Source organism: Ascaphus truei, chromosome 5 (assembly GCF_040206685.1).
Source record: "Ascaphus truei isolate aAscTru1 chromosome 5, aAscTru1.hap1, whole genome shotgun sequence".
NCBI classification, from domain to species: Eukaryota; Metazoa; Chordata; class Amphibia; order Anura; family Ascaphidae; genus Ascaphus; species Ascaphus truei.
Window position 1 is genome coordinate 296834822 of NC_134487.1, and position 27190 is coordinate 296862011.

The following is a 27190-nucleotide window of genomic DNA, read 5'->3' on the forward strand; positions in this document are numbered from 1 at the left end:
TGACTTTTCCCTAAACTTGAATGGCTGTAAATGCCAAATTGGGGGGCGATGTCCAGCATCGGCTTTTGGTGAATCCCCCCCCCCCCCTTTTGGTTCCCTTGTGTGTTAACATCCATATGCAAATCATTTTCCTAAAACATGGTATTGATGGCTTGAAGTAGCAATTCTTTACTCTACCTGGATATGAAATGACAAACTACTGGAGATATAGTATGGGACCCCTATGTATATTTATCTATATAGCGCCTTCCATTTACAGCCATGTATTGTTATCATAACTCTGTGCCGAGGACATACTTGAAAACGAGCAAAACATTTTATAAATAAAAGAAATGGATATATACACGTATGTACGTATATGTGTGTGTAATCTGTTTTTTAAAAGAAAACATAGGTTGGATATTTTTTTTTTTTTTTAATAACTTAAATCTACTGGGCCAATGGGAATCATCGCAGCTTCCTATTGGTCCGCGTCATTCGAGGGATTTAAACCTCCATAAAGTACGGGGTAGCACCTTCTTAGAAATCAGGGGCTCCCCAGAACTGAAACGAATGTGGTTCAGCTCCCTAGACACCCCCCCCCTCCCCACCCTGCTTCATATACATGTAAAAAAAAAACAGGGAAAGGCAGGAGGAAATCATTTGTAAGACTAAGAAAAAGATCAATCGAGCAGGACATGCTCCATGGGCCAAATACTAACATTGTATGCATCATCACCTAGGCTTCTGGGGGGAGGGAAGGGTTGGGGGAACCCCCAGTGCAAGCTGGAGGGAAGGTCCATGCATTGCAGGTAACATCTTATCTGTGTGTGTATTTCAACAAAACTGCCAATGCCGCTCGGTGGAAAAAGCCAACGATGCATGGAAGCTGAGCGGTTTTGCTGTGTGATTTTTACCTGTCGGGAGGGGGACGGGCCCAGTGTGCTGCTGCAGTATGTAAACAGGAGGCCGAGCGGGGGCAGGGGGAGGGCATGTCCAGTGGTGCAGTGTGTGCAGGAATGACCTTGCCCAAAGCTGCCAGGATTCCAGCGGCTCACAGGAAATGATGCAATGTGCAGGGAGAGGGTTCTGCCCGAGGAGCTGCAGTGCACAGCAGCTGTGCAGGGAGACGCGGGTGCTGAATGCTAATGTGCAGAGGGGCAGCCCTTTCAGCTTAAGGAGACTGTAAGTACTGCACGGGTAGAGGGTTTCTTTAGCTCAAGGGGAGCTGTAAAGCATGCTGGACTTCTTTCTTTATATTTCATATCAATTTCTCAGGTTATTGATCATTCAAACAATAGTCCTCTGCAGATCCTTTCCTTGCACTGTCCGTATCTGACTTACTGGTCAGGGCGGCTGCAGTTAAAGGAACAATCCCATGCAATATCCCACGCAATATCCCACGCGATATCCCACGCGATATCCCACGCGATATCCCACGCAATATCCCATGCAATATTCTACGCGATATCCTACGTGGCTTTAAAAAAAAAAAAAATTTTTTTATTGGTTTTGGATAATGCTTGCTACTTTTTTTGTTTGTTTTTATTCAATGCTTGGTGACATTTTTAATGAGTTTTTAATATACGAATCACCCATTCGTCTATAGCATTTTTTTTTAGCACACCTCCCCCAGCAGTGCAAGATATTTGCAACACTTTGCTGTTTAGGATCATTTGTTGCCAATGTTCCCAACAGTTTGAGTTGCAAACTGTGACAATAGATAATATTACTTTGGTAATAGAGTACATTGTAGCTACTGAGTTATACTGACTGAAGGATTGTTTTTAAACTGAAAGGCAGCCATTTAGTGAACCCTAGGAAGCAAGATTTTGCTGATCGTTCCCAGGAGAACGAATAGATCGTCCGCTTAGGTCATTAGTTTTCGATAAAGGTAATCAAAGTGTGTATTATTATTATATATTTAAGTGCAGCATGTATTGCCTCTTTACTGCTCCCATAGCTATATCCCTGTTCGCACTAGAAGTGGCATTGTTGGTACAGGGGTGTCGTCCAGCTACTGTATGTGTATATAAGTAAGATATGAAGCCCCGACGAGAGGAGCGTTATTCCTGTTATTGCTGTAGTGAATGTAAGTGTTGTGCAGAATGGTGTCCCTTCCTGTGCCATGCTGCTGCTGGATCAGACTGATTTTACAATGAGACTCTTGTATTTAACTGGTAAAAAGAAAATGCTTCTGTAAGTTCCTAACCTGCTGATTTCCTGCTACACTCCTGGCTGGGGCACAGAAGCGAGCGTTATTTCACTCTAATTGTATCATCGTTTGTGTATAACATAATGAACAAAACCATGTCAACATGAATTGCGAGCTGTATCCTCATTACCTTTTATCCTTTTCATAGCTGTTGTCATTTTATATTACCCAGTTTTCTTCCTCCCCCTACAACACCTCCCCACCCCCTTGTACCACGCTGCAGAATATGCCTCCGCTTTATAAACAATAATTGCAAAAGTCATTCAAACTGCTCCCTGGGATCCTGCAGTACAATGTGTTACATTTCTCTCCAGTTGTGTATGGGGTTACGTTTTAATTTGGGATGCATTAGATCATGGGACATTGCAGCGGACCGTTTAATTCCCTTACACGTAGCGTATAGATGAGGCTGCTCCTTGGGGAAATTGATGCAAAACACATTTGACTAGCTATCTGCCCCCTCCCTTCACCCCCCTTTTCACCTCTGGAACATTTAGGAATTGGTGACTCTGCTAATTGGTACCCTTCAGTCTTGCAGTGATGTGCTCTAATCAGATACTGATGAGTCCGGCTTTAACTGCTTGGTGCCCGAAGTGTAGGTTACGTTGAACTATTCTTGAATTGCCCCAGCATTTTAAGAACAGGCTGTGCCTGGGACTTTCTTACTTTGCATCGATCTTCTGTGTATTTCGGTTATTTTATGCTGCTTATTGGAGCATCACATTAAACGTGTGTGTGTGTGTGTGTGTGTGTGTGTGTGTGTGTGTGTGTGTGTGTGTGTGTGTGTGTGTTATCCATACGTGTAAACACATTTGATTTGCTATTTTTCCCCCTTGCAGGAAGGTCTTTCAGAAGCTATTCACTTGCTTCTTGTTTCTGGACCTAAACATCTGTGCTCTCCTAATGGAAACGGTAGTGTGTACATTTCCATAAACAAACATAGGTTACAGTAGAACATTTATATTTACTTTGATTTGAAATTCTGCCAGGCCATGCAGGATCCAGGATCTTCCCTGCTCAAACTCCTTCCCTACTTCCATACTGCAGAGTAGCACGTTCTGGGGGCTTTCTACCCAAGTGCCCTGGCTACAAAACTGGGAGAAACCCAGTGTGTAAAACAGCATTGTACTGTAGTAAAGTAAAACTGAATCCTGTTGAAAGCAACTGAAGTTTTCCTTTGTTAAATTGAGTGCAGTACCTGTACCCAGGTGATTGCAACTGGGAGACTGCAGGTCTTTGAAAAAAAAAAATATAGGTATTTCTTTGTAATCGAAGTGTTCTTAAATATCAACCCCGAATGAGTTTTCTTTCAGTTCATGCTTGCATTTTAATCGCGGGTGTGGGGTTGACCTGCAAATATTTCCTATCAGGGGGGAAGTGGTTCATCTGTCGTGTGCTTCAGTGGTTTTGTGTTGGAATGACTTCCTAAGATAAAACCTCACTTCTTGGAAATGAATCAGGTTTTGGGTGTGGTTCTCCTGCGGAAATCCCTCTGTGAGATAAACCTGCGGAAGATGGGTTTCCCACTGACTGGCAGGTCAGGCTAAGGTCCTGCCTTCTATGTTTTGGGACAGTATAGAGACGCAGTCGCTGCAATTGTCCGGGAGAAAAGTATTTGTTTGCAGGTGGTATTGCTTGGGGGGGGGGGGGGGGGCGCATCATCTTCCCCTTGGCTGTAAGGAAGTAACATTACATGGCAACTTTTGACCCAAATGTCATTAAAGAATTGGGAGGCTGCTTGACAGCAAAAACAAATGGTGTGGGCCGAGCACACGCATTTTTAAGTGAAAATTTCTTTTGTCTTTTTGTCACTGTTTTGTCACAGAAATTGTATTTGATGTTTTTAATAAAAAATCAAAACACAATGTCAGTGCCAAAACGCAAAGAAGTTTGACTTAAAATGCATATTTTAGCTATTTGCACTTTTATATTAATTGTGAATTCCTTGTCAGTCACTGACACACACTGACACACAATGTGTGTGGTGTCAGTATATATATATATATATATATATATATATATATATATATATATATATATAGATATAGATATAGATATAGATATAGATATAGATATAGATATAGATATAGATGTCTTTTATATAGCGCCATTAATGTACATAGCGCTTCACAGCAGAAATACACGTGACCATCTTATAAATAACAAATAATACAAATAACAGGTCATGGGAATAAGTGCTTCAGACATAAAAGTAACATTTCAAAAGAGGAGTCCCTGCTCCGAAGAGCTCACAATCTAATTGGTAAGTAGGAAGAACGTACAGAGACAGTAGGAGGGTGTTCTGGCAAGTGCGTTTGCAGGGGGTCAAGCTTTGTGTATAGTATTAGCCACGGTGCTACTCATATGCTTCTTTAAGCAAGTAACAGACTAAGGAGTTTCCTTTACTTTAATATGGATGTAGATGGGGGGGATCAGACTCCATAAGTCTAAGATTTCTATCTCTATAACTTCCATAACTAGTATGAGTAAAGCATAAAAAGGCCATTGTAATAGTGTGTGTGTGTGTGTGTGTGTGTGTGTGTGTGTACATGTGAGGACACAAGTATACAGCCTTTCGCATCATCTCTACTGTCCTCCTATATTGGCAATAAGCGAACAACCTCTCGCTGAGGCTTGCCTTCAGTAGTAAGCTAGGAGTAACAGAGTATCAAAGCCCAAAACGGATTCCCTTTTTTAAAATACAGTACATACACTGAAAGGTGACTGTCCTTGGGTACATAGTAACACTTTTACACTTGTCTCACAATGGTTCTCCATGTTACCACTTTAAAATGTATCAATCAACAGGATAAAGACTCCAATACAGTGAACTGGGGCAGAAATGTTTATTTTGTTCTATGAAGTCTGTCAATTGTTGCTCCGTGTGTCCTTTCCAGTATGTGTGGTGACCACGTCGGCGACGTTGGTCCACATAGGCACGATCATTAATACAATGTAGGAGATCCGTGGTGTAGGAAACGCCATCGAGAAACTCCTCTCCTCGTAAATAACCTCACCTACGAAGGTGTAGTGTCTACGAAGGTGTAGTGTCTACGAAGGTGTAGTGTCTACGAAGGTGTAGTGTCTACGAAGGTGTAGTGTCTACGAAGGTGTAGTGTCTAGCCTTAAACACTACCAGCATGCACTGTAACTTTAAGAGCCGTATGTGAGGTAGACAAGATGTGACATGGCAGCTATCTTGGGAGGAGGCGTTCTAACCTGCGGTTATGTTGAATACATACGTTTTTCATACTTGCCTGTGTCTAGCAAGTGTGCTTGGAAGAAAGTAATGAAGTGTTTCAGTATAACAGGGAACATAACACAAAGTGTGGGCTAGGTATTTGCCCTCTATGGCCATGTCACTTCATCACTTGGATACGCACCCTAAATGCGTGGGAGGGAGATGAAAGGTGTCGGGGACACCATCGAAGCGCAAATCCTGCTTCCCTATCAATCACATTGCAAAAAATAAATGGGAAACTATCACTGGGACACTTCATACAGACAGCAGGTATATGAAAGCCATTGAGACGCACGGTCTAATAAACTCGCACATGCGTCCTCTCCCAAGAACCCGATTACTTCATCAAAAGGTGTATAACCTAACCACGGCACGCGTTTCGCGTGTTCAATACGTTACGTCTAAAATCTCGTGCGGATTCACTAAAAGGTATCGGTAACTGACCCAGTCAAATGGAGCGCTCAAAATCCTTGCAAAATATTTCTTCCAAAAACATTGTTCATATGGGATTAGTTACCGAAACCTTCAGTGCAGACCAGGTCTGCCGTGTGCCACCAGATCATGAAGCGCTGAAGGAGTTTGTAGTTATTGTCCTGATAAACTCAGGAAGAAGAGTTTCACATTAAGGTCTTTGTCGTTAATGTCTTCTATATTTGCTTACTATGCATCTTCTAGAATCTGATGCAGGGGGTCTCGTGGAGCTGTACCGCGCCATCGCTATACTGCGCCATCGCTATACTGCGCCATCGCTATCTCTGAGAGACCCTAGTTCTTGAAGAAAAGGGGCGTTTGATGCTTTAAGTAGAATAGTGGACGCATGAAGTAAAGTGAGACTTAGTAGACTGAGAGGGCCCGGGATTGAGAGCTATGCAATATATTTGTACGTGGGAAGCTGCGAAGGTAAATACCTCTTGCCTAATTTTCTGTTAATATCCCGCATTTCATTATAGAAAATCTGAATCCAATTTTGTCTAGGACGAGGTTTCAAAAATGAGCCCGAAATCATTGCCTGCTGCAGATGTCTGTAATTAGGAAGGGATTTCATTCAATGAAACAGGGCGGTTTTTATATGATGTGCATTCTAGTTGAAAGAATCATTCTTTGACTTCAGGGTTAACTTTCTAAAGCTTGTTTTAAAGAATGTCTGTAAGAATTTCTAAAGTAAAGGCCAATGGAGCTTTTTTCTGTCCTACCTCATAGCTTCACCTCCCCTTTAAACCCAATTCATGAGACAGACCATATATTGCCTTGTTGGGGAGGGAGGGGAAAGAAGTGGGTCACGCACTACTCGTACTGCTAACAGGAGGCAGCGCAAGTGAAGCAGAACACCCACGGTTTGAGGTTCTGACCTCGCCAAGGATGCAGTCACTTTGTAACTGAGCAATTACTGTTGTCTCGATTCTGCTGGCTGTGTAGCCCCTTGGGCAGGTATGGACTTCATATTTATCTTTTATATTCTGTAGCGCAGTACAATAGGGTTGGAGGACGAACACAATAAAATGACAAACATTAACATTGTTACAGTATGTAAGGCGGGCCCTGTCCCAAGAAGCTTGCAATCTATAAGGAAGGGCAAGTGGGAAAATAAGGTGTGGGGGGGTGAGCAGGTGTCGGGTAGCTGCTTGTTATGTTAAGGTGTTGGAAGCAGTAAGTGGGAGTGTGCGGAGGTAGAGCTGTGAGAGCAGGTAATGTGTGAGGGTGTTGGGGAAGCAGTAAGTGGGAGTGTGCGGAGCTAGAGCTGTGAGAGCAGGTAATGTGTGAGGGTGTTGGGGAAGCAGTATGTGGGAGTGTGCGGCGGTAGAGCTGTGAGGGCAGGTAATGTGTGAGGGAGTTGGGGAAGCAGTAAGTGGGAGTGTGCGGAGCTAGAGCTGTGAGAGCAGGTAATGTGTGAGGGTGTTGGGGAAGCAGTAAGCAGTAAGTGGGAGTGTGCGGAGGTAGAGCTGAGAGAGCAGGTAATGTGTGAGGGTGTTGGGGAAGCAGTAAGTGGGAGTGTGCGGAGGTAGAGCTGAGAGAGCAGGTAATGTGTGAGGGAGTTGGGGAAGCAGTAAGTGGGAGTGTGCGGAGGTAGAGCTGTGAGAGCAGGTAATGTGTGAGGGAGTTGGTGTTGGGGAAGCAGTATGTGGGAGTGTGCGGAGGTAGAGCAGGTAATGTGTGAGGGAGTTGGGGTTGGGGAAGCAGTAAGTGGGAGTGTGCGGAGGTAGAGCAGGTAATGTGTGAGGGAGTTGGGGTTGGGGAAGCAGTAAGTGGGAGTGTGCGGAGGTAGAGCAGGTAATGTGTGAGGGAGTTGGGGTTGGGGAAGTAGTAAGTGGGAGTGTGCGGAGGTAGAGCAGGTAGTGTGTGAGGGAGTTGGGGTTGGGGAAGCAGTAAGTGAGAGTGTGCGGAGGTAGAGCTGTGAGAGCAGGTAATGTGTGAGGGACTTGGGGAAGCAGTAAGTGGGAGTGTGTGGAGGTAGAGCTGTGAGAGCAGGTAATGTGTGAGGGACTTGGGGAAGCAGTAAGTGGGAGTGTGTGGAGGTAGAGCTGTGAGAGCAGGTAATGTGTGAGGGAGTTGGAGTTGGGGAAGCAGTGAGTGGGAGTGTGCGGAGGTAGAGCTGTGAGAGCAGGTAATGTGTGAGGGAGTTGGTGTTGGGGAAGCAATAAGTGGGAGTGTGCGGAGGTAGAGCTGTGAGAGCAAGTAATGTGTGAGAATGGAAATGCTTCAATATACATCTGAAATACTTTACCCAAGACCAGTAACGGAGCATCTGTATCAGCAAACGACTGATACCCTTTGGCCGTCGACTTTTCTGCAACTCTGGTGTTCAAGAGCATCTGAGGTAAAGGGAGTTAATTTTCTGCCCGTGTTAACACAACAAAGCCTGCGTCCTATAAGCACGTGTGACTGCTCCCAAAAGCATTGTTGTAATGAGCTGTTGCAGTGTCCTGTTTTTAAGGACATGTCAGTTGTGTTGATTCTGACAATATAACAAACTGGAAGACTGATTATCATGACTTTATTGGCCTGAAATGCATTTATTTCACGTGTTCAGCTGTGCTAAAGCCCCCTGCTAATTAATGATGCCATCCTCGGATAACCCTTTGCAAATTCGCTTGGAGATGCTTTGCTACAGATTCGGGTAGAAATGCACCAAAATCCAGATAGATGAATTCTTTGCTCTGCTGCGTTGTTTCTTATAACACTGAGTGTTTAGTCTAATCCCACTGAAGGGGATTAGTTGCATTAGGAAGAGGCGCAGCCTTGTTAAGGCGCTGGCCTTTGAAGTGTGTAGCGCTGCTTTGGCTGCAGTTCAGATGCCTGGGATTAGAGTATATAGCCTGTTTAGAATAAGGACCAATTACAGCTGCGTTGACTTATTAAGAATAGTGCGACCTCGTATACTGCCAGTACGATCTAAAGAAATAGTATCCGGTTCCCCACCACTGCCCAATGTAGTAGTCTGGTATCGGGTGCACAGCAGCGCTGCTGCTTATAGTCCTGAGTGGGTATGTATGATGATGGCCAAGTACACTTGGAAGCACAACGTTTAATGTTCTGGCCCTTTTAGTTTCAGTTCTAGGAAATGATCTCCGCAGGAGATACAATAGCAGAGACCCAGATGGGGCGACAGCCTTGTGTACTTTTTCAGAGGACATTTTTCATGATGCCCAAACCGTTTCTAGCGCGTCTCTCTAGCAACACGGTCACATCCGAACCTTGAGTGAGCGGATGTACCAATCCATCAAACTAATTTATGGGTAAAACAAAACCGGCTCCAAGATCAAGGAAAAAAATGACTGTACGGTACATGAAGTTCATAAATGCTTAAACAAGGTTCTCGGGTAATAGGTACCAGTTGAGGTAGCATGGGGCAGCGATAAGGGTGGATGTCAGCAGAAGATAGCTATGAGACTATATGTAAAAAAGTCTCCCAAGCCAGGTAACTGCTGCAATGACACTATAATCCCAAAGAAACGCTGTATGACCGGCGTGGAGTCGGCAGAAGTACTCGCAATAAATCGCCGGTTCCCCTTCCTCTTGGCCAGGCAGGACTTGAACGCAGCTCCTGCATCCGCCGCACGGCGTCTCTCCAGTCCACAAAAGTCCAATTGATAAAATAAGAGATCAGGGTGACGGCCACACCGCGAAAAAGCGGAACTCACCAGCCAAGGTAAGATTGAAAAAAACGTTATTGTAGCTACATTAAAAGTGAAGACATCACAAACAAACAAAACGAGGAGGAGCTTTTTTTTGTTTGTGTTGTCTTCACTTTTAATGTAGCTTCAATAAAAAAAAATTAAATCTTACCTTGGCTGGTGAGTTCCGCTTTTTCGCGGTGTGGCTGTCCCCCTGAGCATCAATTTTTTTTAAATCCATCAAACTAATTTACCCCTAAAGGTGGAAGGGGTTTCTCTGATTTTTCTTGGAGATCTAAAGGTTTTGCCTCACTATACAGTATGTATTTTTAAATCATAACCTGTACATATTGTTCCTTTCTACTAATCTTTGTAACCAATACGTCAAGAAAAAGACATATAAAAAAAAAATTAATTAAAAAAAATTCAAACAATCTATCTTATACTATATTAGTGAAAGCACTGTATGTTTGCCTGCCTGCCTGCATGCATGCATGCCTGCCTGCTGGATGTCCGGTGTCCCTAGCGGCAATCTCATTGGTCCCTTGGCCCGCCCGCCCCCGCACACCTCTCATTGGCCTCACACACTCACACCACCCCCTTGGCCCGCCCCCCACACCTCTCATTGGCCTGAGGCGGAGTGACGGGCCAAAGGTCCAAAAAAATAACTAACACACACACACACACACACACACACACACACACACACACACACACACACACACACACACACACACACACACACACACACACACACACACACACACACACCTCTCTCTCCCCTCTCCAAATCACCTTTTCCCCCTCCCCAGCGGCATCACCTCTTCCCCCTCCCCAGCGGCATCACCTCTTCCCCCTCCCCAGCGGCATCACCTCTTCCCCCTCCCCAGCGGCATCACCTCTTCCCCCTCCCCAGCGGCATCACCTCTTCCCCCTCCCCAGCGGCATCACCTCTTCCCCCTCCCCAGCGGCATCACCTCTTCCCCCTCCCCAGCGGCATCACCTCTTCCCCCTCCCCAGCGGCATCACCTCTCCCCGCTCCAAATCACCTCTCCCCCCTCCCCGCTCCAAATCACCTCGCTTCCCGCAGCTGCCACGCGGCGCGTAAGATGGCGGACCCCCTTCCTCCCTCGCGGCGCCGAGTCAGACGGTGGCGGCGCCCGGAAGTACAGGTAGGTGTCGCTCCCCACCTCCGGCGCCAAACGGAACTAAAGAAAGGGCGCATCAACTGAGGTGTGTGTGTGTGTGTGTGTGTGTGTGTGTGTGTGTGTGTGTGTGTGTGTGTGTGTGTGTGTGTGTGTGTGTGTGTGTGTGTGTGTGTGTGTGTGTGTGTGTGTCACTGTCCACTGCCCCCCCCTCCTATCCACTGCCCCCCCCTCCTGTCCACTGCCCCCCCCTCCTGTCCACTGCGTCCCCCCTCCTGTCCCCCCTCCTGTCCACTGCCCCCCCCTCCTGTCCACTGCGTCCCCCCCTCCTGTCCGCGTCCCCCCCTCCTGTCCACTGCCCCCCCCTCCTGTCCACTGCCCCCCCCTCCTGTCCACTGCCCCCCCCCTCCTGTCCACTGCGTCCCCCCCTCCTGTCCACTGCCCCCCCCTCCTGTCCACTGCCCCCCCCTCCTGTCCACTGCCCCCCCCTCCTGTCCACTGCCCCCCCCCTCCTGTCCACTGCCCCCCCTCCTGTCCACTGCCCCCCCCCTCCTGTCCACTACGTCCCCCCTCCTGTCCACTGCGTCCCCCCTCCTGTCCCCCCTCCTGTCCACTGCCCCCCCCTCCTGTCCACTGCCCCCCCCCTCCTGTCCACTGCCCCCTCCCTCCTGTCCACTGCCCCCCCCCTCCTGTCCACTGCCCCCCCCCTCCTGTCCACTGCCCCCCCCTCCTGTCCACTGCCCCCCCCCTCCTGTCCACTGCCCCCCCCCTCCTGTCCACTGCCCCCCCCCTCCTGTCCACTGCCCCCCCCTCCTGTCCACTGCCCCCCCCCTCCTGTCCACTTCCCCCCCCCCTCCTGTCCACTTCCCCCCCCCCTCCTGTCCACTGCCCCCCCCCCCCTCCTGTCCATTGCCCCCCCCCTCCTGTCCACTGCCCCCCCCCTCCTGTCCACTGCCCCCCCCCCCCTCCTGTCCACTGCCCCCCCCCCCTCCTGTCCACTGCCCCCCCCCTCCTGTCCACTGCCCCCCCCCCCCCTCCTGTCCACTGCCCCCCCCCCCTCCTGTCCACTGCCCCCCCCCTCCTGTCCACTGCAGGAAATGCAGGGGGAGGAATCCATGCCTTTGAGGCGCCCCCCCCCCCTCCCTTTGACGCCCCCCCCCTCCCTTTGACGCCCCCCCTCCCTTTGACGCCCCCCCCTCCCTTTGACGCCCCCCCCCTCCCTTTGACGCCCCCCCCCCTCCCTTTGACGCCCCCCCCCCTCCCTTTGACGCCCCCCCCCCCTCCCTTTGACGCCCCCCCCCTCCCTTTGACGCCCCCCCCTCTCCCTTTGACGCCCCCCCCTCTCCCTTTGACGCCCCCCCCTCCCTTTGACGCGCCCCCCCCTCCCTTTGACGCCCCCCCCCCCTCCCTTTGACGCCCCCCCCCCCTCCCTTTGACGCCCCCCCCTTCCCTTTGACGCCCCCCCCTCCCTTTGACGCCCCCCCCTCCCTTTGACGCCCCCCCCCCTCCCTTTGACGCCCCCCCCCTCCCTTTGACGCCCCCCCCCTCCCTTTGACGCCCCCCCCCCTCCCTTTGACGCCCCCCCCCCTCCCTTTGACGCCCCCCCCTCCCTTTGACGCCCCCCCCCCTCCCTTTGACGCCCACCCCCCTCCCTTTGACGCCCACCCCCCTCCCTTTGACGCCCCCCCCCTCCCTTTGACGCCCCCCCCTCCCTTTGACGCCCCCCCCCTCCCTTTGACGCCCCCCCCCCTCCCTTTGACGCCCCCCCCCCCTCCCTTTGACGCCCCCCCCCTCACTTTGACGCCCCCCCCCCTCCCTTTGACGCCCCCCCCTCCCTTTGACGCCCCCCCCCTCCCTTTGACGCCCCCCCCTGCCTTTGACGCCCCGCGCGCACACACTGACTGACTGACGCACGCACGCACACACTGACTGACGCGCACACAAAGCCTGACTGACGCACGCACACACTGACTGAGGCACACACTGACTGTGTGTGCGTCAGTCAGTCTGTGTGTGTTTGTGTTTCTGCCTCAGACTCACTGACGCGCGAGCAAACACACAGTGACTGACGCACACACGCTACATGAAGCTGTAAAGGAGGGAGGGAGGGGGGGGACTGGATTGATGTGAATGGGGGACAAACAGAGAGAGGGGGGAGGAGAGAGAGGAACGGGAACATTACATCCCGGGCAACGCCGGGTCTCTCAGCTAGTACAAGATAAAATAACGCCGTTACTGTCATTCTGTGGCTTTTCTTTACCTTTTATGATTGTCTCCTGTCTCCGACCTAAGGCTAAGGCCCCGGTCACGCCGCTGTAACGCGCGCCCGCGATATTGGCGGCGCGTTCAGCCGGTTCCCCGGTCTGCAGCTCACTGCAGGAGGAGAGACCGGGGGGGGGGGGGGGCGTGGCGGGGGCGCGACCATGACGTCACCCGGCAGGTTTGCCCTCATTGGCTGAACCGCCAGGGGGCGTGCCTAATCGCTCGACGCGATTCCTGCTCTCAATTCTTTTGAGAGCAGGAGCAGCTCTCGCCCGAGCGCTGCGGCCCCCCCTCGCAGCGGGCCCGGCGCCATTGAGGGGGGGCTCTCGTGCGTGCAGCGTCTGCCACAGCGGATGCTGTAGTAGGCAGTGGGGGCAAGGCCTAAGGCTGCGCTTATAGTGCCGACTTCGCTGCAAAACAAATCCATTGCCGCCATCGCGTGCGCTTATACTAAGCGCGATGCGACGTATTGGTCGCGATCGCTGGAAGTCGTCTCTATTTGATTTTTCCAACGACCGTCGCGTTGCCGGCGCTAGAAGTTATAGCGACGTCGGGCAACGGTCACTGGAAAAATCAAATTGAGATGACTTCCAGCGACCTCGACAGCGGCAATACATTTGTTTTGACGCGACGTCGTTATCGCTGTCGCCGGCAGTATAAGTGCAGCCTAAGAGTCTATAAACTAAACGTTATACTAGCAAACACAATGTTTGTTTATATATATATATATATATATATATATATATATATATATATATATATATATATATATATATATATATATATATATATATATATATATATATACATACATACATACATACATACATACATACATACATACATACATACATACATACATACATACATACATACATACATACATACATACATACATACATACATACATACATACATACAGTGGTTGACAAATCACCAAAAAATCTACTCGCCACACAAAAAAATCTACTTGCCACCTAGTACCAAACGTGTGCTGCTTGGGCCAATATTTACTCGCCCGGGGGTTAAATCCACTCGCCCGGGGCGAGCAAATGTATAGGTTTGTCGAACACTGTATATATATATACTTTAAAAGGACTGGAAGGGTAGGGAAATAATAGTTTTAATCTATAAACAAACTATATATTGAATATTTCCACAGTGCGTTCCTGTTATTATTATTTTGGAAGATTAAACACGGACAGTAACGCTATTGTTCTGGTTCACGGCTGCAGAAGCCACCCAGAGACCTGAATACCGGGGCTTAATTCCCTCTTCCTAGCGCTCATTGTGGTTCCCGGTCTTTTAATGAGTCTTTTGTTCTTATACTAACATTCCACACAGTCAACAACCGCCATGAAAACCGCGTACAGTACCAGCCTTGCAATGCATTGAACCGTCCTGGTAAATTGTGTAACTGAACATGTGTAATTTGGTGTGTAGAAATGGTTAGTGAAATAATTGCAGTTGGCCGTATACCCCCAACCGTGCTGTACTGAGCGACACGCAGAGCACATTCGTCTACTTTTCATATCTGCTCTGCCAGCTCGACTTTTTACTTTGTTTTGGACGGTAGCTGTGTGTTTGTTTCAATATACAGTATCCATATGTATATCTTTATATAGCTCCATCTATGTACATAGCGCTTCACAGCAGTAATACACGTGATGGGAATAAGTGCTTCAAACATAAAAGTAACATTAGGTGAAGGAATCCCTGCCCCGAATAGCTTACGATCTAAGTGAAAAATCATATGAAAAGGTCTTCTATTTTCTTATTTAACCCTCTCCCCCTCGTATGGTTGGCGTGTAACGGGCCCGACCCTGTGTTGTCATGGGACCATGACCTCCGATTATAAAAGGGGAGGGGAAAGGTCGAGAAGGTTAGGTTCCTGGAGGACGAGATTAGAGGAGCCTTGTGGAGAGTGGATAAGTAATGTTTATGACGTGGTGGCACAGACCAGGGCCCCCCTGCTTATGTTACAGATAGAGAACGTACCCTTTAAATCAGGATCCCATAAGAAGATTAAGGGAGTCCAATATACTGTAAGCTTGAAGTATGCAAACGGCATACCTGAAAAGGCCTTGGTAAAGAGGCATTCTGGGTGTCAGCGGATCGGCTGCAACTGCGGATCTGCATTAACCGTCCTCTCCGGCGGCAGGGAAAGTGGTGGTTCCCACACTGACTAAAGGTAATAGGGCCATTTGTACAGGATCCGCTAGGAGCCCTATTGGGACGAGCATTACAGGGATAATACCGAGGAATATCCTGAGCAGGAGAACAAGGGGGGTCTTGGGTCTCAAAGGTTAAGCAACTAAGAAATATACCTCTGAGTGTTAAGAGTAAGCATTCATGGAAGCACACAAAGCATCGATGACCATAAAGAAATAGAGATATTACAAAGTTGTATATGGACACACAGATACCCAACAAGCTCTCAGAAACTTCCCAAAATTACCACAAAGTGTGTGTGTGTGTGTCCCCAAACGAGTGCTACTGGGTGTAGCTAATTGTTTAAAACAAGAAACAAAAGTCCAGAGCAACATTCAATGTGACAAAAATACACCGTGAAATACCTATATATCTCTTGATAAAGGGTATTTTAGTTAACCCTTTGACCAAAGCGTATAAGCCTGCGAGCCACTTTCAAGGCATGACCAGTTTGCAGGTCCTAACACTAACTGATTAAAATCCTTATTTACCTCTATAATTAGAGACAGGAAGGTCCTGGCATTGAACCTGTCACAACCAGCTGCATGAAAAGAAAACCTGCTTACCTGGACAGTGGGGAGGGGCGAGCTTTAAACCCTGGGAGGGATCAGTCACTAACCTCAAACAGCTGAGACCACTTTCCAAGTAAGAAAGCAAATGGTGAGCCCCCGCTACTGCCAAAACTGTATTGCAAGCGGTGCTCTTGGGTATATAGCAAGAATAAATGTAGAAGAGAAATACTTCTCTTCTACATTTACACTTTCCAAGTAAGCAGGTTTTCTTTTCATGCAGCTGGTTGCGACAGGTTCAATGCCAGGGCCTTCCTTCCCCTAATTATAGAGGTAAAGAAGGATTTTAACCAGTTAGTTTTAGGACCTGCGATATTATGGTCATGCCTTGAAAGTGGCTCGCAGGCTTATACGCTTTGGCCAAAGGGTTAATTAAAGTGTGTGTGTGTGTGTGTGTGTGTGTGTGTGTGTGTGTGTGTCACATTGGATGTCGCTCTGGACTTCTTTGTTTCTTGTTTTATAACTTTGTACATGGTCCTTTGGACCTGAATAACACTGTTGTATGACACAAGTTCCTGGCGCCCTTTATTGTACAACCTTGCTCCCTCATCATCCAGCCGCCTGAATCCAGCCCCATCAGTCAGGGTAACCCGTGGGGAGTAGTAATACCTTACATCGGGGTGTTCTCTCCCTAGACGCCGGGCACCGGGATGACTTACGTCTCGAATCCGTGAATTAAATGACTCGTTTCCTAGCAACCTTTTTAGATCTGCCCTTTTCTCCAGCATCATAGAGTCAGAAACTCATTTGGTATGATAGGGGTTAGTGCATCGAAACCCTCTGAATTAGGCAGAGCCTTTATAATAAGCTTGAGGGCCACCGTTATTTAAAGGGGTGTTTTAGTGTTTGGAACATGCTTCCTGTGTAATAGATTTTCAGCCACCCAGAGAAGATTGTGCTTTTATTTTTTAAAACCTTATGGAGCTGCTCGGTACCTGACTTCCGCGGACCCCTCAGCTCCCTGGTCTGACCCCTGGCAGGATGGTTTTTGCCTCAGGGTTGCTCCTGCAGCCAATAGAAAGCGATCATGTTGCCGCTTTCTTTTAGTGAAACGGCGGCCATTTTTAGTAGCGGTTTTAGAAACCTTCACAGTCTTGCTGTGTGGGACCCCCTGGTTCAGGTAAGCTTTAGGCCGCGCTTATAGTGCTGGCAACGCGACCGCTGCCGTCGCCACCCGCGAAATTTATAATTTAACTTTCAGCGACGGGGTCATTGATTGGTTTACAGACAGTAACATGTGGCGACAGTCTGTAAAAAATCAAATTTAACCCGCTTCCAAATTTTGTTGCTCCGTCGCGCTTACTATAAGTGCTGGGGACGGAGTCAATTGTTTTTTGTTTTTGGAGCGACGTCGCCGGCACTATAAGCGCTGCCTTGCAGCGGTGGAAATGGCTGCTTTGAGTAGATATTTAAGTCCGTTAGACGTGTACAGTCACACTGCTGTATATTGCCTCATGTACCCTTTTTTTTAAATTAATTTTTTATAAACTGTGTGACTTTGCAGCTCTCCCTTACTTGTCCGTGGCTCCCTGCACCTGAGCTGTGTGTGCCTTGTAAAGCTCATATTTACCCAACAGTGTAATATAAAGAGGGTAATTATGGGGTGTGGTGCCATTTCATAATGATACCTGCCTTGGCTTCACGTGACACTTACTATATATATATATATCTTTCTTGCTCTGTTTCTCTACGCGATTATTGGCAGAGATATTAATTAACCCAAGAAGGAAAGGAACATCTTTTGTAGGAGAATTATTGTAACCATAAAAAGATGGTTGGTGTTTTGCCCTGAGTTTAGACCTCATCTATTTGGGTATCTGTCACAAATGCAGCTAGAAAACGTGTATTTATTGGCTTTATGTAAACGGGACAGTAATGTTTGTGACATGATTTTGGATGCTGCAGCACTCACTTGCGTATATACAGTATACTAAAACCTTTTTCATCCCGCATTATAATCCATTAATCTTGTTCCCCCCCTCCCCCCCGCCTCTCAAGTGATCTGAAAAACATTCCTGATATCAGTGTCTCGTCTTCCCAAACTTAACAAGTATGCGGACATTTCATCGGGAGTATTAAAAGAAGGATTTCTGACCGCGACGTGTGTGTGTACAGCAATGCCCACTACTGATCCCAACCCCTCTCCCCTTGATGGGATCCAGCGGGCCATTGGAGCTGAACGCCACTATTTCTCGTTCTGGGTACTCAAAATACTAACCGGTGACGTTGCTGGTTTTTTGAAGGGGCAATCCAAGTAAGCGTATTCATTTTTAGGCAAATTTTTCTGGTAAATTCAGAGGTAGTGTTTGGGGAATGGGAGGGGTTCTCAGCCGGAGCTGAAAATAGTGGGGTTCAGCACTGAGGTTTATTGCACTGAGCACCTTATTATCAAAGGTGATGATAAAGGGCAGACGCCTGAAACGCGTAAGAGATTTTTACTCCCCACTTACCATGATGTCGATCATGCAATAAAGGACTTTTATTTATCTTAGTGTTTAGCCCCTGCATTTGCTCTGCTGTGCTCCGCTTACCTCCCGCAGGATTTCTTCTAACCATGTTCTTTATTTTCGGGTTATCTTCCCACGATTAGGCTGGTCCATGGTGACCTCGTGCGCGTGACGTCACCCGCGTTTTTAGCGGGAGCGTTTTGTGGGCAGGCTAGACACCATGGGGGTGGGGGGCGTGGCCGTGATGTCACTGAGCTGCTTCACCCTCAGTGGGCGATCCGCTCACGTGACCTGGCCGTCGTGCCGTGGAATCAGATTTATTTGATTCCTCAATGCCCCCTCGCGCTGGCACACCCTCCGCGCGGTCTCGCCAACCATAGATGTGGCCTTGGGCTCCAGGCGAGCATCGCGTGCATGTTATTGGGACCTTCCTGTTGTCTCCTCGGTATCTTGTGGGGTTCCTTGGGCTCCAGGCGAGCATCGCGTGCATGTTATAGTGACCTTCCTGTTGTCTCCTCGGTATCTTGTGGGGTTCCTTGGGCTCCAGGCGAGCATCGCGTGCATGTTATTGGGACCTTCCTGTTGTCTCCCCGGTATCTTGTGGGGTTCCTTGGGCTCCAGGCGAGCATCGCGTGCATGTTATTGGGACCTTCCTGTTGTCTCCTCGGTATCTTGTGGGGTTCCTTGGGCTCCAGGCGAGCATCGCGTGCATGTTATTGGGACCTTCCTGTTGTCTCCTCGGTATCTTGTGGGGTTCCTTGGGCTCCAGGCGAGCATCGCGTGCATGTTATTGGGACCTTCCTGTTGTCTCCTCGGTATCTTGTGGGGTTCCTTGGGCTCCAGGCGAGCATCGCGTGCATGTTATTGGGACCTTCCTGTTGTCTCCTCGGTATCTTGTGGGGTTCCTTGGGCTCCAGGCGAGCATCGCGTGCATGTTATTGGGACCTTCCTGTTGTCTCCCCGTATCTTGTGGGGTTCCTTGGGCTTCAGGACTTCCTTTTCTCTGTTCAGCATTGCTCTTCCTGAGTACACCTGTTCGCTCCACACATCATTCTAGATAGAGCAGGTATCCTTCTTGTTTTCAAGTCTGAAATATCAACAGCATTTTGGGGATAATGTCCCCATATTGCACAGTCTTTCTTTATATGTGAGGCATATAAGCAGCACGAGCTTTGTGTCTGGCTGCATTATGTAGTTTTAACCTCTTGTCTACCAGAGGGGCCTGCAACGCGTTTCTCTTGAATATCAATTAAAGAAACGTCCTTACTTCCAGAGCGCACCTGTCCTTTTATATTACATCCATAACATCCATACACTATAACTCAGACCAAAGAGGCTGTATTTTAATTCTGCACATTTTTTATTTTTTTTTGTTTAATCAGAATGCATTGTGGTGTTTTTGCTAATTAAATTCCGGCGTGATTGGGTGACTCACTGCAGATCTGATTTGGCATTTCAAAATCTGGGTTATTTTTAAACCATGCTGTGCAACAAGATGACGTCGTCTTCCTCCACCGTTGTTGCTATGGCTTCTTAATGCTATCCCAGAGCGTTCTTTGCGTTGTTTTAGAAAAATAAATACAAATAACCAAGTCCTATGCAGGCAGCTTCATCCTTTATTGGGCCGGATTGAGAGCGTAGGCAGGAGAAGACTTTACACCGTAAGCCTGAAGAGGTCATTGCAGGCACTTCTGGCACTATAGCAGGAGGGGGCCACTTACAGGTCAGATTTAAAGGATATCCCTGCTTCAGCACAGGTGGCTCCAATCAGTATGACTGAGCCACTGAATAAGCCACCTGTGCTGAAGCAGGGATGTCTTTAAAAGTTCACCTGTTGGTGGCCCTTGAGGACTGGAGTTGGCCACTCCTGCTCTAGATGATAGCATTCCTTTTTATGTATCCAATATTCATTATTTTATCTGGCCTCGTGCTGTCTGCATTTATCATTTATGCTCTAGGTTTTGCCATGTGACTATATTGAGGTTTGCCAGTAGATTGCATGTTGAGTTTCCTGAGAATAATATGGTTGCTGGGGCTAATAGACAGTTGTGATATCGGAGGGAGATGACATATTTCTACTGGTGACCCCGATGGCCAGCTACAGACAAGTCCACTTTACTGGCAACCGGGCGCCCCTTTGCGCTGGAAGGCGCACAGCTAATCTCCACGGGGAGATGCAGATCTAAGGTTAAAAATCTTTCATTTGTGGGGGATCTTCCAGCTTTAAAGCCACAATCACACTTGTTTCTTTCATTTATTTAAAAAAAAAAAAATTAAACCGCAACCCCTTAATTCTCGAGATACTTTGTTTACGGTGCCCGTGTTCTCTCCATTCCAGGAATTCAAATAGGAAGGCCAGTCACAAGGCCGGATGACAATGTGGCATTCTATTGGACACTGGCCGCCGCCATGTTTAAATAACCAGGAAGTGTACTGGTGTACTGTAGGTGAAAATAGTTCAGTTCAGCACTGGAAGGACCCTCTGGTTCGAATAAAGTAATAGGAATTTGTCAATTTGGACGGGATTGCTGCTTTTAAAAGGCATCGCATAGAGCTCATATTGGGAGAACTGCTCTTTTAATATAAAGAAGTCTGTTGGAGAACTAATTCTTACCGGGAAAAGCTGCCCTGGTCCAGGCGTTGCGTGTTTTCTACGTGACTGCTTGTTTGCAGACCTTCACAATGCTCTTAAGATATCTCTTGTGCGCAAAGACTTTAATTAACAAAGTCCAATGTCAGGTGACTTTAAACTTTCTCCTTGTTAAATCCAGTGTCAATGGGATTTATTCAGACAAGGGGGAAGGGCAGTTTAAAAGATGAGTGCAAAGTGATTGTACTCCAAAGAAAATTCACTTAAATGCACACTACCAGTTAGTTTAAAATATAACTTTTAATGCTATATACTTAAAACATATATTACCGAAGAAAATGTGTAATAAAGGATAAAAATAAATTAAATAAAGTAACATATGCACCAAAATCACCCCTCGTGTATAAATACTCCAATATACAATTGAAAATGAAGTGTTGGAGGCTACAACAGGTGCAAACAGCCAGGGTGAGCAAAACAAGCCCACTACTTCACTAGCTAACCCAATTGAGTAATAAATAAAGTTAACAGCAGGGATGGAACACTATGCTAGCCTTAAGTAAGTGGTAAATCCAGATAATTAGTACCAAAATACATGAAGAACCATTCCCTCACTGTTAAACTATTGTTATATATAGGGCTAAACTAGAGAGATGACTGACAAACACTGTTTTTTAAAACAGCCCCATAACGGAGGCTGATGACATCATCACGCGCCCAACGCACGTTTCCCTCCTATTACGGACCTTCGTCAGGGACAATTAGCTTGGTAACGGGCAGTTGGTAACGAAGAAAAATTAAATGGTGGTGGGTATATGAGGCTTAAGCCAACGGAAGCTTGTGTTATTGAACAGTTCTTATAGGACCAAAAAAAGACTCCTTTTAAATCCTTTTTTTAATATGTTTTTATATTTGGCGTTGAAACGTTTGCAAGCAATATAGATTTAATTTAAAGGCGAGGTAGCTCCTTTCTGCCTTTTTTCTTAGTCGGACTTACCCTCGTCATTGGGTCTCTGGATATGATCGCTGGGATCCTGAAACAAAGACCTCCCTCCAGGTCTGTGCTGTGAATGGAAACTTTGCAGGCATTTAACCCATTAAAACTTGTTGCTGTAGCAACTATCCATGTTGGGTCTCCAGTGCACCTGTGCCACGTTCTCTCGTGTGTACGTACGTAATGTTCTCTCCTCAACTTGAATGCATTGTCTTCTGAAGTAGCAGGTGGACGTGACCTGGGTTCTTAGTCTTTGGCAGGAGACTGTGAAACTAGAAAAATAATATAAGTTGCTCTCCTTTTTGGCTTACGCTGGCCATAAGGAGAAGGATGATAGAATGTGGAAATCGCTGGACTACAACGAAGCTCCTACCGTCCTTCGCGATACTTATAATACGGAGAACGTGTCCCTTTTATTTCATCACTAGATCCCTTGCGAGTCGGGCTAATACCTGTGCAGAGATGTAGGTGAAGTACAAAGGTGCCCGTGCACTCCATCTCTCCTTTTAAAAAGGTCTCTGTCTTATTTTTGTTTTCTTTAGGAAATTTGCGAAAGCATCTCTTTTTGGGAAGCTTACATTTAAAATAAAAGCATTTAAGTGTTTAGTGACTTGTTTAAAAATGCACGCCGTGTGTTAGTGCACTAAATTAATTAGTAATGTGTTTTTATAGTAGCATAAGAAGCAACACATTAGTATTTTAACAACGAATCAAGGAAGCATTTTTGTTATTATGCATATTTCTTCCGGTGTATTTATAATATAGTTATTTTTTTTGTACTAAATAGGAAAAATAAAATAGGCGCTAAAGTTTTTATAAAGTTTCCAAGTCAATGTAGTAATGCGACATACTTATATAGAACACCTACTTCATTGGGATTTTTTTGTGTTTTTGGCAAAAAATATTTTGCGTCTTGTGACGATGCCGTTGCGCGTGTAACGATGCCGCTGCACCTTGTGACGATGCCGCTGCACCTTGTAATGATGACCTGGCTCCACTGCAGCTTTCAAACTTTCTGATCACATACAGTATGGCAGAAGTGTGTTCTAAAATGTATTCAGCTATGTTTCACATTATCATGCTGCCTAACAAAACACAATAATACACACTAATTGTGGTAGAATACGTTTTTTTTCTTGGTCACACTTAAATACTTTTGCTGTATTTAAAATGCCGCAAAGCATGCTGCAGTGTCCACATGGCGTCTTCTGTTTTGTTCTCACTCTCCCCACTCCACAGGGCAGCACGGAGCTGGTTTCCACGCAGTCTACAAGGAAGTATTTTCTTAATCCTCTCGGATGAGGTTCTTTTTGAAGTCTACTAATGTTACCAAGTGATGGAGAATTACCAGTCATAAAACTTTAAGTTTTGGGCTACTTTTCAGAATGAAATCCACAATGGGGGAAAAAAAATCATTGAGCAGGAAAGAATACGAGGGGTAAAAACCAACCTCAAACTGTAAGGTACATTAAACAAACCCCCTGCTTTTTAAAACTGCATACTTAATATTAAATATTAAACCATCCTCTTCCAAAATATTAGAAGGCTTGGTCTCCGCTGAACAATACAACCTAAATGATTACACACCTTCTAAAACTTGCTAAATCAGAATTACTTCAGACCCTGTTTTTATTTCTAGGTTTGTTGATGCAGAATGTGTTCATTGTAAATACTTTTATATTCTGATTTTTATATAAGTGTTTGCTTTTTTTCTTCTCTGCAGATTCTGACGATCATCCGTTTGGGAGGGGGCGAATAAAGCGCATTGATCCCGCTAACGTAACCCTGCCTCCCTCCTACAGAAAATCATGTCTGGTAACTACGACGATTCTGTTGGGGTAGAAGTATCCAGCGATAGCTTCTGGGAGGTAATCCTGTTTTTTTTTAAATTTTTATATATTTCATTTAATTTAGCCATCAGGTTTTGGAGGGGAGCAGATTACTGCTGAGGCAGCTGTTTCCACAGTTGCGAACATGCTCAGGATTTGTGTCGCTATTTACTTTAAATGATAGCCATGATAACTTGACAAAAAGAGAGTTTTAAATCAAAGCCAAACAGATTTGTAGGAAATAAATCTCCGGCTATAAAAGTTTTCTAATGCATAATATCTCCTTATATAGTGTTGCATAGTCTTTTTGATCCCTAGAGCTAAGTGGATTTGTTTCGAATAATAATAATAATAATAATATTATTATAAGTGAATCAAGATAAAAATGTAACATTTGGATAAAGGTGTCCCTGCCTGGAAGAGTTTACAATCTAATCTGCACGTGAGGGAAACCGGCAGAAATAGTGGAGTCTAAGGGAAGAATTTTGTAATGAATGACACGTTTTTAATAGGAAGCCAACAGCGTTTTCAGGAGGAGAGAAGCAGCGACTCGGGGACACTGAGGATTTCCCCAAAGCGGCATTGTGATTGGATGGTAGAGAGCTGTGAGGATGTGTGGCCAGTAAATGGAAGGTTGCCATAGTCCAGCAAGGAGAGAATAAGGGCGTACATTGCCATTGTTAGTAGTTGAGAAACAGTCATTTTAGTCATTGAATCATAGAAAAGGTCATATTTAGGCAATGTTGGCGAAAGAAGTGGCAAGATTTAGCAGTAGTATTAAGGTGAGGGGAGAATGAGGGGTCGAGTAGGACATCTGAACAACGGGCTCAGGGAAGTGGATGGGTTGTAGTGTTACTGACTGATATAAAGGGCACAGTGGGGCTAGATTTAGATGGGGTTATGAGCAGTCTCTGGTTGCTGGCACAATTGGAGACCTGGGACCGTACTGCAGATGTTGGGATTTGTTGATGGACACAGTTGTCATCTGAAACAGGTGATACTTGTGGATGTGTGTAGCTCTATATCCTAAATAAATGGATAGATCAGCAGAGGATAAAGAGCAGTTGGCAATGGATGCATTAAAGCCCTGAAGAGAATAAGGGGGGGGGGGGGGCAAGCCAGAAGAGGGGGCATTATCCTGAATACCGAGGGAGTGGAGAGGGTGAAAGAGAGGTCGGCGGTTAACCGTCTCAAAGATGACCGACATGTACATGTATGCATGCACATACAAAAAGTCTTTCACCCCTATACTGGGGTGCATCCTTGCATATCTATATCAGGGGTGGCCAAATCCAGTCCTCCACGCTCACCAACAGGTCCGGTTTTAAGGATATCTGTGCTGAAGCACAGGTCGCTCAGTCATTGACTGAGCCATCTGCGCTGAAGAAGGGATACCATTACAAACTGACCTATTGGTGGTCCTTGAGGACTGGAGTTGTCCACCCTTGATCTATATAACCTATCTATATTGCTATTCAGTACAGAAGGCATGTGCAGTGGGCTAATGAAGAGGTCTTGGACAGCTCTGTGGCTATAGTGTAAAACTGCCTGACTCCCATGTGGCATTTGGAAAACGCAGGTAGTTTCCCAAGCTCTCCCTTAGCTTCTTGTTACGAGCAGAGGTTTTGACAGAGAACAGTGACCACACAAGACAGAGACTGATAAATGTGACCAGTGATTGTCAGCGAGGATTTTAGTTAGGACCACCTGCGCTAGAGGTCCTGGTTAACTGCCGTAACAAAATAACCTTTGTATTGAAGTGTGACCTCCTTGTGACCTGGTCACTGTACAATCATTTAAAAGGGGTGGTGAATACGGCCCAAGGTTTCTTAAGACATCTCACAAATAAATGGTAATCTCTAATGGACAGATGGTACCAGGAAAGTCTCTCTGCAGCTGTCCGTATTCTCTGAGCCTAATATAAAAATATATATTCAGTAACTCAGAATATTTTTATTTTCTGACACATCAGATCTTCAGCCAGGCCACTTGTACTATTTATTTATATCTCAACAGCTTCTGCAAGCACAGCTGAAATGGGAGGTCTGTTCTTTAAACATAGGAACATCACTTTTTTTAAATCTGCTGTTAATATCTACTTGTCCCACCTATTCTGCACATTTTTCTCTCTCTTGTGACACTTCTTACCCGGGGCCGGTTCAAGTGCTTCAGGCACCCTAAGAGGATGGGGGGGGGGGGGAGTACGCACAGGGGGTGATTACCTACAACCTTGCAATATATGGGAGGCTTGCCCGAGGGACCCCCACAGCAGAGATGCCTGTCCGTTTCACCGGCCTCCAGCAGGCCCCCTCTGAGGCGCATGTTGGGTAGGGGGACCTGATTTTAAAAAGTAGAAACCAGGACACATGAAGAAATGATTTATAAAAAATGTAATCATTTAAAAATGTATATTATAATGGCATTTGTCTAATAGCGTCCCCATTTATGCAGTATTATCAATTTGTTTCCCAACAAACTCGAGGGTACCATAATGATGGTTTAGTTTATATTTAATATAGTGTTTAATTTGGATTTAACCAATATATTTAAAATGTTCATTCTTTGATATGGTCGATCACTTAAACTCCCCCTTGAGTCACCAGGCCTGGGACAGTAGTCCCAGCAGGCCTTCAACCCCCACACCCCCCCTGCAAATGTTGCTGCTTTACCCGAAAAAAAAATCTTGTTTCCTAGTAGTTAAGCCAGCCCTGTCCATATCCTGAACAGAAAGTGAATCCCTGCGCTTCTCCCATAGGGATAGCAATCAATGGGGAATATATATATATATATATGTATGTATGGTGTAAATATCTATAAGAAAAAAGGAGACTTTTGGTATACATCCTTTGATCAAATAATGCCAAGCCTGCTAACCACGTCAAGGTAAGTCTCTTTAGCAGGTCCCTACGCTAAATGCATACTAGTGTTATGTGAAATAAACCCAGAAGGGGTTAAAATATCAAAGCATATGCTTGTATAACCTAGTGCAATTAAAAACTGGTATATACCAGTACAGATACTCACATGTAAGTGAAGTGAAATAAGGGGACCTTGCTAGGAGATTATATACCTAGAAGAGGAGGGGCTGGCCTGCCACAAACTGCTCAATAAGCAGTTGCAGGTGATTGGCTAAATATATTCAATTACACCATAGTAGTGTTGCCCTCTAGGAGCGTGCTGCAAAGGATTAAAATCGGCCCAACAAATAATGTAAAACAAATATAATCACTGCGCTTCTCCATGTAAAGAGCATGCAGCTAGTGAAGGAAATGGCCATACAAATGTGCAAAACAGAAAGTGAATCCCTGCGCTTCTCCCATAGGGATAGCAATCAATGGGGAATATATATATGTATGGTGTAAATATCTATAAGAAAAAAGGAGACTTTTGGTATACATCCTTTGATCAAATAATGCCAAGCCTGCTAACCACGTCAAGGTAAGTCTCTTTAGCAGGTCCCTACGCTAAATGCATACTAGTGTTATGTGAAATAAACCCAGAAGGGGTTAAAATATCAAAGCATATGCTTGTATAACCTAGTGCAATTAAAAACTGGTATATACCAGTACAGATACTCACATGTAAGTGAAGTGAAA

At 46.2% G+C, this 27190-nt stretch overlaps 1 protein-coding gene across 4 annotated transcripts in view; it reads left to right on the forward strand.

The window, feature by feature from the left end:
• Positions 1-27190, forward strand: part of PACSIN2 (protein kinase C and casein kinase substrate in neurons 2) — an 84099-nt gene that overhangs the window by 23746 nt on the left and 33163 nt on the right. For 3 of the 4 annotated variants that reach the window (XM_075602803.1, XM_075602807.1, XM_075602805.1), the window contains exon 2: positions 23489-23633. In XM_075602803.1, coding sequence (XP_075458918.1) covers positions 23574-23633 — 60 coding nt within the window. In that variant the 5' untranslated portion in view covers positions 23489-23573. Of the gene's footprint in view, positions 1-1012; positions 1165-23488; positions 23634-27190 lie in introns of those variants that run through there. The other variant, XM_075602806.1, reaches the window with a different exon arrangement.